At 48.3% G+C, this 11,329-nt stretch overlaps 1 protein-coding gene across 3 annotated transcripts; it reads left to right on the top strand.

Moving 5' to 3' along the window:
- Positions 1 to 1,327: 1,327 nt before the first annotated feature.
- PIRT (phosphoinositide interacting regulator of transient receptor potential channels) lies at positions 1,328 to 9,740 on the top strand. 3 transcript variants are annotated; one of them, XM_081850453.1, is made up of 3 exons: positions 1,342 to 1,541; positions 7,014 to 7,084; positions 8,763 to 9,740. In XM_081850453.1, exon 3 carries the CDS (start codon positions 8,797 to 8,799, stop codon positions 9,217 to 9,219), a length of 423 nt encoding a protein of 140 aa, XP_081706579.1. In that variant the 5' UTR covers positions 1,342 to 1,541; positions 7,014 to 7,084; positions 8,763 to 8,796; the 3' UTR covers positions 9,220 to 9,740. The 3 variants fall into 3 exon arrangements, with proteins under 3 accessions (XP_081706581.1, XP_081706579.1, XP_081706580.1); XM_081850454.1 differs by lacking the exon at positions 1,342 to 1,541 and adding an exon at positions 5,100 to 5,378; XM_081850455.1 differs by lacking the exon at positions 7,014 to 7,084 and having other exon boundaries at positions 1,328 to 1,541.
- The last annotated feature ends 1,589 nt before the right edge of the window (positions 9,741 to 11,329 follow it).

The raw sequence follows: 11,329 nt of genomic DNA, 5'->3' as shown, positions 1-11,329 counted from the left end.
ATTTGTTACCGGCTTGCCTTATGGCAGGAGGTAATTAGTCATATTCATCTGCTTCTGTATCCAGTTTGTAGCGGGATATTATATTATATTGACCAACTTTCCAATAAATTGGATGCTCGGGAAACAGGAGGCAGCTGGCTTTCCACACATAACTGGTGCCTAAAGTGCATCTGTTCTGAAGTGGGAAGCAGAAGTTATTGGTACCTGGGCGAGTGAGCTGTTAACATGTAGAGGGATCCTGGAAGAGTTTGAATGCATTTGGCAATGTTTCTTCACATATTTTGGCCCACAGGGCTTACTGCAAGAAACAAGGTGTTGGTACATTAGCTTTCCCTCCTCTTTTTATATCTCCACCCCCACTGATTCTATTAATAACAAAAAAAGGAAAGAAAGGGTTTATTCAGACGTTAACTGAAGTGGGCCAACCACATTTGGCATGTTATGGGATAGCCCTGGAGGGTGCAATGAAGCTTGCATAGCTTTTACCCTAAAAGTGAGGCAACCAGCCTGTGGCCCTCCAGATGTTGTTGGACTTCAGCTCTCATGGATTCTGTCCATTATCCATGCTGTCTGGGACTGATGGGAGTTGCAGTCCAACTACACCTGGAGAGCTGCAGGTTCTTCACTCCTACCCGAAAATTGCTAGGGAACTTCAGGCCTGAGGCCCAAATGTGGTCCTACAAGTCTCCCCTGACTGCATCCCTTTCTGACTCTGCTCTGCCCCCAAATGTTTTTGCCTGCCAGGAATGTGTCCTTAAACTCTGATAAGGCATCTTTCTTGTCTGGACAGAGAACACAGATGGTTCTCTGGCCCCTCCTGGTCCTAGCATGTGGGGATGCACCCCTTGGCCTGAAAAAGATTCCTCACCCTTGTCCTGAAAGGTGGCTTGTAAATACATCAGATCAATAAAAAAATATTAGAGATGGACATAATTGCTTGGTTTTGTTCCAGATAAGTTTCACTGAACTGAATTTCTTTCGATGCCACTGAACCTATCTATATTCCTTTAGCTTCGAAACACTAGTTATTGGACCCAGGTATGTGAAACAGGTACAAAGTTGGAAAATTGCCTATTTGGTGAAAGCCACAGATTAGAATACATGCAAGGAAGGGGAGAATGTGGGTTCACATTCAATGATCCTGAATTGTCAGAACCACTCCCCACCCACATATTACTGATGCTCCTTCTCTTGCCCAACCTGTTCCGGCACCACAATCCACTCCTGCCCTTCCTTTGTACTGCATCCATGGCCCATGCAGCTGTTGTCTGCTAAACAAAAGCAGCTCATCCTGTAGGCTCATCCCATGTGCTGGAGCTTTGGCCAGCGAAGGGTTAAGGCAAGCCATTGGCTGCTGAGTGAGTGAGCTCATCTGAGCTGGAACATGCTCCAGGTTTTATGAGCCACTCAATGCAGATGATATCAGAGGGGGGTTATCTGAGCCTGGAAGCTAAGCTACTTAGGGAAATCGCAACATCCACTTAGGACACATTCCATGCCTTAGCAGAGCAGCAAGCCAACTGCAGGGAGCCTCTGGTCATGTAAGTAGAAATACTTTCTCTGTTGGAACTGGGTGCCTGGGCTCTTTTTGTGGCAGGGAGCTGGAGGGTGTGGGGGGGGGGTACCCTGGATCCCAGAGGCTGAGCTTTGCATCCCAAGCTCTGAATTTTCAGCACCCAACAGGAGCTGGAGGTGCCTCCCGCCTCAGAATAGATCTCCGCTGGGCGGTTTCTTTCACATTTGCCTGGAGCTAAATAAATGGACCTTGAAGTTGGCATAATAGTCACTCCCTGCACAGGCTGAAAGAGGCTGGGAATGAAATAAACAGGTCTGAGTCCCACCCATATTCTCTCTGGCAAAAATGCTGATAATCAGAGGCAAAACCTTTTGCGCACTGGAGCGGCCACCCCACATAAAAAGGACTCGTGATGGGAGCTGGGAACTTGTGAAGTTTCCCCAGGAAAGGCATGAGCACTTTTTCTCGAGGCACCCAGAAAAGGGAGTCTGGCAGACTGGCCACGTAGCCTACCTTTGTGTCTCTCAGCAGATGTGTGGGGACTGCGTGGATCTGGGGGCCGGAGGGAGGGAGAAAACCAGCACAGAACTGTAGATCTGACTTGCACAGGTTGGGTGGGTGGGTGGGTGTGGCAGCCCCGCTTCTGCGACGAGACTCAGATGCTCAGTCCCCTGCCAGGCAAGAACTGCATAGTCAGGTTAATCCTGCCTGATGTAAATATCATCCTTTCGCAGCAGAATGGAGCGAGATGCTGCATCCTGGGCTGGAGAGTGAGGAATAGTGCAGCTGCTGTCATGAAGAGGGTGGATAGCTGCCTGAGCTCCAAGACTTGGGCACTCCCTGTTGGAAAGCCTTGGCTCCCATGATGGTGGTTCTGCAGGGGAAGGCTTCCAGATCATCCCGGCCTTGCTCAGGTCATCCTGGGTAGCTCTCACCTGCTTTCATCTCAGCCAATGGCTCTTTCCTTCGAACTCAGTGGACCTGAGCTGCTACTTCCTTCACGCAGAGGAATATACAAAGCTGCCTGATGAGTCAGACTATCTTCTTCCCTGACTGGCAGCGACTCTTATGGGTTCCAGGCAGGGACCTCTCCCAGCCCTACCTGGGAGATGTTGGCCGGGGTAGACCAGGAAAATCAGGTGCCAGGCCACACATGCCAGGAGAAGGGCATCCCTGTGATTGTTATGCTGCCACTTGCCCACGTTTATTCACTTCTAATAAACGACTTAAAGCCATTTAACAATTTTAAAAATATCAACAATATAAATATAGAGCAATTTCACAAATCAAAACAGTTTCAAATCCAAGGCAGATGCATTAGGAAACTTGGTCCTTCCTTGCTCTTTGGCTCTAGTTGTGGAGAAACCTACACAGGGCAGAAGGATGTCTGCGGATTTGACTTTCTGATTCGCAAAGGGGTGTGGAATTAGTGGGGGTGGATTCAGCCACTCCCCAGGTCCCCTCCCTCCACTTCTTACAGAAACCTCCCCTGGGGCACACTAAAAGTCGCACTAAAAGTCATCATCATTAGTTGCACTAAAAGCCAGCCGCACTAAAAGTCATCAGGATCAGGCCAGTATCAGGAGCCCCAGGCCACTAAGGGGGCCCACAAACACACCATTTAGAAGGCTTGGGAGGGGGCACCAGGCATTCTCATCATGCAAAGGGTTTCTGGAAAGGTCAGAATGCTACAAGAGAGACTCTTGGTGCTTCCTGTCTCCCTAGGTGCTTATGAGATTGTGGGAGTGTAAAATGCCAAGCAGAAAGGGATGGAGGGAGGTTGAAACACAAGCCCACTTCATGTGGCTTGCCTCTCCCGCTCACCACCAGTTAACGAAGCCAGTTTGCAGGCTTGCTTCCAGTCTCGAGGCAAGGTTTTGCATATTTCACAGCTTTGCATTGCTGAAAAAAAGTCTAGCAAATAAACGCTGGGCCTGTGTGATTCAAGAGGCCTGCAATCCGAAACCTGAAAGGGGTTACGCTACTCAATTGTCCAAGTGTTTGGGGCTCAGTTCAAGCCGTTCTCACACACATACCCAAGGCACAGTGCACACTTCTTCGACCACTGTAGCAGAGCTGGCAAGAACAATAGACTTCCCAGCGAGATGGCACTGGGCAGCCGACATCCACAAATTTGCCCACAAGATCTACCCAAAGGATCTAGGTAGGCATCCCCCGAAAGCTATAATCCAGTAGAAGGTGAGGCAGAGGCTTGTGCTGACCAGTAGAGGAGGAATCTTACTCTCAATTCTTTCCTGTTTCCTTCAAGAAACAGAAGGCAGGTGGGAAGGGAGGTGTAGTGAGAACAGCTCCAGGAAGAAACCAGGATCAAAGAGAAGATCAAGGCAGGGCTGCACTGGCTGAGAGGAGGGTGGTGTGATCTTCCTGCCTGGCTTCCCTATGGGGAAACTGGCAGGAGAAGAAGTTGAGGCCCATTCACACTGGGATGGGGTGCAGCTAAGATGGGTCTCTTGCTTTTTGCATAATTTGTGTCCTTTGTTGCTCAACATACCGCTAGGAAAATGAGGTGAGACTGGAGATTGAGACTGGACTATGCCAAGGGAGGCTAAGGGGAGAAAGGAAATCACTGGTGAAAGTCACAGTCCCACGTAAGTCAGGGATGGGGAACTTCTGGACCTCCATATGACGATGCTGGGCTAAAGCGCCCATCATCCTCTGACCACTGGCCAAGCTGCCTGGGCTTGGTGGGAGTTGGAATCCAACAACATCTGGAGGACCATGGGTTCCCCATCCCTGATATAAATGGATGTCTCTTATAATCTCATGGCTGGCACATCAAGTCCATACAACAAGGAGACTCCTTGTTTTTCAAGGTGGTCTGACACTTCTCGGTTGGTTATCAGACACCACATCAGCAACATGTAAAGAATAGGAGTGGATCGCAAACCAACTCTTTGCAGATCCCCACAAAGGAAAAGGGAAATCGCTCGTAAGTACAACTGCCCAGGGCACACTAAGGGCTGGCTGTCGAACTACACGTGTAATGTAAAGGCATGTTAGCAACTTGGGACCAGTTTACCTGTGAAATTGCCTCACCCCATATGTGCCCACTTGACCACTTTGATCAGTGCAATTGTGTGTGCGCGCAGGGTGTGTGTTTGTGTGATCAGTCTCCTGCTGATAAAAACCAACCTTGCCAGACTCTTTGCATAACCATTTTGCATGGCACTGAACAACTCATACTCTACAATGATACTGAATTAATGAGGGCAGAGGGAACTGGTGCCAGGCTGCTTAAATGAAAAAAGATCAACTCTAGTCAGAATTGTGTGCTCTAGTCCCCTTGAATTATGCCCCCCCCCTCTTCCTAAGTTCCCTCTCGGTGTGTTTCATTCTAGTTCCTCAAGACAAACAAAGAAAAAGGGCTGCAAATTGTGGATATTTACTTATTTGAGGATTTGCTATCCTGCCCTTTCAGAGCACCTAACTTAGCGAAAACACTAAACAGGAGTTGGGGGATAAAAGACAGCACAATATGGTATAAAACGCGAGCAGCAGACAGACCAATAAGCCAAAATATGTCTGTGATATGTGGGAGGACTTCTCTTACGTAGAATGGACAATGGAGGGATCTCCTGTTCATAAGTAGGGAATGTCCAGGAAATGGAATATTTTGCAGTGCAAATACAGGCTCAATAGAACAGAGAGTACAATGCACATCAACTGGACTGAACAAATCCTTTGTGTTCCTGGTCCACAGAAACACACTTCAAAACACCAGCTCCCTGTTAAAGCCGTCATCATCATCTATGTTCCTATCATGGTTTCTCATTCCCTTAGCCTGTATAATCATCTTAATTATATCACGGACATTGTGTGTGCCCTGGCAGAAGAGCAGCAGGTGGGGGGGGTGCAGTGATGGGGAAGAATCCCTTGGGCATTTTTGAGAAGGAGGTCCTCCCTTTCGTTCTCTTGCCGAGTTGTGTGGTTCCATACGCAAAATATATTTAAATAACATTTTCCACCACCAGTGCCAAAAGAATCCCGCTACTATAATTCCACCCTTCGCACAGCTATGATTTCCAGCAGCCTTGACAAATCCCAGTTCCCAGGATTTTTGAAGGGAAATGCATTTTTTAAATTGCTTTGAATGTGTGATGTGTAAGCAGCGTGTGTCTCCCTCGGTTTCTCAAGGCACAAAGCAGCCACCTGGCGAGCTGCACCATTAAAGTGAAACAGACCCAGGTGTGGCTGTTACGTCAGCAAAGCCATGCAAAGCCCTGGCACCGCCTCTGGGTGGCAGCCATGAGTGGAACACCAGTGCACATATGGCTCTGGGGCAGGCTTGGGTGATCCCATTGTGACTGTCGGAGAAAGCCTTTCACCTGGCCTTCGTCCACCTGATGCCCTCCAGATGTTTCAACTGCAAATCTATCCAATCACTGCTCTATCCAGTCACTGCTCTTGCCTGTTTTGAGAATGCTGAACTTACCACTTCTCCCCCAGGAAACCTGGCCAGCTCCTCACAGCTTGCAATCTCAAGCAGGTCTGCTTGTCTTGGAAAATGGGAACTCCCAGAGGCATCTATGATGATGATGATATAGGGGCTGCTGGGGCAATCTTTCATGTTCCAGGGTGAGGGGTACCTGCCAGGAGAGCAAAGAATGTTCTTGAGTGCTTTAAAGTGAGCATGTAAGTGCAGGTGGGGTGAAAAGGAGTGTGAAGATGCTGTATTCTGGTCCTCCTATGGCAGGGGTCAGCAAACTTACCGCGCCTCGGGCCAGTGTCTCCAGCGCCGATCGCACGGTGGGCCAGAGGGCAGGGGAGCGCATGCCCATATGCGTGTGCACACACTATTTCCAGTGCACTTCTGGGTCAGAGGAGCACCAGAAATAGCTTGTGCTCCACGGGCCTCCTCCGATCCAGGTGTGCACCGGAAATAACACTTGCACATGTGCAAATAACGCATGCGCACAAGCTATTTCCGGTGCTCCTCCGACCTGGAAGTGGGCAACCAGCGCAGCGCTGGTAAGAGCAGGTGGCGGCAGCGGGCGGCGGGAGTCACCGCGGGCCAGATAAAAAAACGAGTCCCTCAGGCCTTATGCGGCCCGCAGGCCTTCATTTGGGGACCCCTGTCCTATGGCATAGGAGACAGCTCCTAGGGGCTGAGGTCACTTTACTCCCTCCCCCAATAAAATATTTGAAGGGGCCAGCTCCCCACAGAAAGTTGATGGGCATTGCCATTCAAATAATGTGTGTTCACCACATATTGTGATTCATTATCTGGAGTGGGGCTTACTTACCCCCCCCCCCAATTTTATTCATGTTGGCACTCCAGTCCTACTGTCACCAGCTGGATGTAGCATTCTGTTTCCAGGGCAGGGCTGCTCAGAACTGCAGTTTTAGAAGATAGCGTGTAGTTGGCTTTGGCTGTGACTCACAATATCTACACAGCTATCAAGGAATGGATGGTGGAAGCTGTAACAGCCCTCTGCTGCATATCAAGCTCCCTGTATGTGTTTCTATGTCTCCCCAGAAGCACAAAGAGGCCAGGAATTGAACTTCAGTCCAACAGTGACTTGACTAAGCCAACAATCCTTACCCATGGTGAGTTCATCTACAGCACCTACGCACCACTAACAAAAGAGATGGAAACTTTGCTTGGCAAAAGGCTAGCAGGAAAGAATTGGTTTCATGGGCTGCAGCAGGGATGGAGAACTTTTCTCAGCCCAAGGGCCACATACTCTTGAGATAAACCTTCTGGGGGCCACAGGCCAGTGGTGGGGTGTGTGGCCAAAGGCAAAAGTGGGCAGGGCAATGTACTTGATTCTTACCTTTGTATGTAGATGACAGCAATGCAAAAAACAGAGGTTTCTGCGCACAAGAAAGGGCTTATCCACGCTTACCATGCTTTCCAGGTATGGTCTGCGCTTTAGAGCTCTGTGTCTAAGAGCTATTTTTTGCCCCAGAGCTTTTCCCACAAAAACTCACTCTTTACGGCTGAATCGGAGCAAAAAACAACCCACGGGAAGCCCAATTGGCAGTTGTTCTGATTCAGCAGTACAGTGGTACCTCGGATTACAGACGCTTCAGGTTACAGACTGTGCTAACCCAGAAATAGTACCTTGGGTTAAGAACTTTGATTCAGGATGAGAATAGAAATCGTGCTCTGGCCGCTCGACGGCAGCGGGAGGCCCCATTAGCTAAAGTGGTACCTCAGGTTAAGAACAGTTTTAGGTTAAGAACGGACCTCCAGAACGAATTAAGTTCTTAACCCGAGGTACCACTGTAAACAGTGGGTTTTTCCTGGGGAAAGTGGTGAGACAATACTAAAACTTCTCAGATTTGTGACTTGAAATCATGGGATGAACAAAAGTGCAAATGGGCCCTTAGTTTAATCCTGCCCGTAGTCTAGCAAATCAGTGTAGGTCAGATGCTCATGCTTCAATCTGATTTCATTGTAGCTGCTTCCAGGTGGGCGGTTCCTGGGTCTACTCCAGGGCTCTACCATTAGGCAGAGTGAGACGGCTGCCTCAGGTGGCATTTGACAATGCGCATGTCAATATCCTGTCCTTTCAGAAAGCCAGAGGAATAGTGCTAAGGGCACTTACACTTGTGGAGATTGGGCTCAGTTTCCATACTTCTGGAGGCAGGGGGGAAGTCAGCATTTTTTTGCAGTCTCAGAAAAGACAGAAGAACCACAGAGGGGAAAGAAACAGAGTGACAATCTTTGGTTTATAGCATCATGTAGATGCCTCATAAAAAGTGAGTGAATGAAGCGGGACAATTCCATGAGGATTTCTACGATAGCCAGCTAGTCATCTCTGTAAACAGTTTTGCTTCAGAATGTGATAAGATTTTCCCATCATTATCACAAGGGCTTTCCATTTAGGACTATGCAAATCTGGCTTCTGCTCCTAATTCTCAATGACAGGTTCTCCTTGACCCAGCTGGGAAGGAAAATAGTTTGGTACCAGAAATGTGTTGAGTGGATTTCCACAGCAGGCTCACCACTTGAACTATGTATGTTTGTTGTCATAGGAACTGAGGCCAGAGCCCTTATTACCAAGAAAGGACATGTGGAAGCTCAGAACTAGTGAGGCTGACCTTCCCTCATGGTCTAAACTGGGCCTGTGACAGACACAATGAACATCCAGGCTCATGAGCCAGTCACACCCATTAGTTATGTAGATAAATCTTAGCCCAAGAGTTTGGGTGAGAGTGAAGCATACAACTATCCAAATAACCTGCTCCTTGGTCTATTTCTCTCTCTCTCTCTCTCTAGGCCTTAACATCCTGAGTCCGCATAACAGGTAACCATGGAAACCCAGCCAAAAGAAACAGAGGAGGGAGAGAAGTCCCCTGAGTACAAAGACCTGCTGCCCAGCCAAACAGCCAGCACCTTGTGCATCAGCTCGCGAAGTGAGTCCACCTGGAATGCTCCTCACCAGAACAAGTGGGACATTTACCACAAGCCCGTTATCGTCATCTCAGTGGGTGGAGCCGTGTTCCTCTTTGGAGTGGCTCTCACCAGCCTGACCTGCCTCACCGCAGACCAAAGAGGAGGCATGAACAACACGACCAAGGAGGTGTTCAAACTGTGTGGGCCAGCCTTCCTCTCGCTTGGCCTCATGCTGCTGGTCTGCGGGCTTGTCTGGATCCCCATCATCCGCAAAAAGCTGAGGCAGAAGCAGAAGTACCACATCCTCCAGAGCATCAAGTCCTTCTTCCTCAACCGCTGAAGGCAGCGCTCAAGATTCGGCCACCAGGCGAAGAGGACTGTGTCGCAGAGGACAGGGCTCTGCCTTTCTCTCCCTGGACCTACAAGGACAGATCAGCACCGCCCTAAAGGGGAGTTCACTCCCATCCCCTCCTCTTCTTCCTGTGTGCAACAGATTTCTCTATCCCCAAGCAGAGACACTGTTGGGTGACACTGCGTCCTTAGTCAGTGAATATATTTTCCAAGAGGATATCCATGCTGAGAGAGTGAAAACTGGCAGATCAGATCCTAGAACAGTGGATTTCTCACACTCATTATTGCTTGAAAGGATATACTATCTGTATCTTCAAGAGCCTGGTTTTCAGACTGTATTCACAAGAAAGTTGAGGCTTGTGCCATGACCCTCCACTGCGACTAATAACTGCCACAAGCTTTTGTGAGAAAGCAGATTGATATTTTTATTCCAACAGCTGGCTTTTGGGTTTTTTAAACAAAACCCAAACCCCTCTGCCTCAACCCCAATTAAAATGTTCAAGGAAAGAAGCCATTGTGCAAGCAAACAACTGTGTGTGAGTACAAATATTAATTGTGCAAAAGGCTCAGGCTCGGGGCAAGAGGGTAATGTATGAAGGGTCTCACAGGATCCAGGCTCCCAAATGCTCTCAAAATGAGGGGTTGTCATTGTAAAAAATACTTTGAAAAAGAGGGGCATGGAGCTGTACTATCGTAGAGGAGATGGCAGACTGTTGTGTAAGAAAACGGGATCTGCCTAGAGATCTGTCACACTGTCTATGCCATGCTACTGTAGCTACTGTCTGTGACTGCTTTTCTTTTCTGTCCTGCTCCTCCTTTGTTCAGCGAAGCGCCTGAACAAAAGACCCTGGGCTCATCCGCACTTCCCTTTTGCTAGACAGGGGGGCACTTTAAAGCACTGTGTCAGGTGCCTCCCCTTTTTGTCCCAGTGCTTTCCCTGAGAAAACCTGCTCTTTAATGCTGAATTGGAACAAATGGCAATTCAGGTTCTCCATGGGTTGCCATTTGCTCCATTTCGGCAGTAACGAGTGGGTTTTCACAGGGAAAGCACTGGGGCAAAACCAAACAAAACACAGAGACACAGTGCTTTAAAGTCTATAAACACAGCACAAAAGGAAGTCTGGATGAGCCCCATGTTAGAAGGCAAGTCCCCAAAATTATGTTGATGGTTGTAGACAAACACGGATGGACAGAAATATAGAATTCAAGGCAACTAGCCAGGACCAGGGACTTGCCAAGTATAGTGAATTATGTTTAAGGAACAATGTTTACAGTTATGAATGTGACATCAGCTTTTGAAAATATGAACACCTGGAGAGGTATATGGTAGGGGTGTTCTGCACATATTTGCAAAATCACTGATATGCTGCCTTTGGGAACACAGCTCTCCCAAGGCAGTCCACAATATTACATTGCTGTTCATCCAGGAATCTACCCCTTGGTCAGGGAGAACAACTGGCAACACTCCCGTGACCCAGTGAGAAGAATGTCTCATTGAAACTATGATCAAGCATGGTTTCTTGGTCCTGGAAGACTCTACTGCATGCCAAGGCCAGGCTCTGTGAGTTAGCAGTGCCTTGGTCTTGGCGGGCAGGCAGGAAATTAAAAGTATTTGGGCTCCAGTTGGAAAATGTGCGTGGAAAGAGATCTGCTAGATCATGTACACATGTGCACTGGGGTTCCCTGAGAAACTACTTTGAAGGCTATTGGGCTGTACTGCTTATATGGCCCTTAGGATGAAGTGTAGAGATTTTTATACATAGAACAAACCAGAGATGCAACCAACCAGGAGTCTTTAGATTCTGCCTTAGATTCATTCATTCTGAACCATTTTCAGAAGCTGCCTTTTGGAAATGGTTCTCACTCCCAAAGTGCCTCCTCACCAGTGCTGCTTTGTGAATTCTTCCCCCTCCAAATGGCACCCCTTGGCTAATCCTGCTGACACCAGTAGAAGAGGCACATAGAGACAGAGCTTTTTATTTCCTGGCACTAGGATAGCTGGTTCCAAACAACCCTCCTGCATTTCTAATTCATTTCAGATAGGGATGTGCTCTTAAGGTTCGTTTCAGTTCTCAGTTCTCCGCAGAGTCAACTATTCA

The sequence above is a fragment of the Podarcis erhardii genome (assembly GCF_964252035.2).
Source record: "Podarcis erhardii genome assembly, chromosome: 2".
Lineage (NCBI taxonomy): Eukaryota > Metazoa > Chordata > Lepidosauria > Squamata > Lacertidae > Podarcis > Podarcis erhardii.
This window is presented reverse-complemented; position numbering and strand designations above follow the sequence as displayed.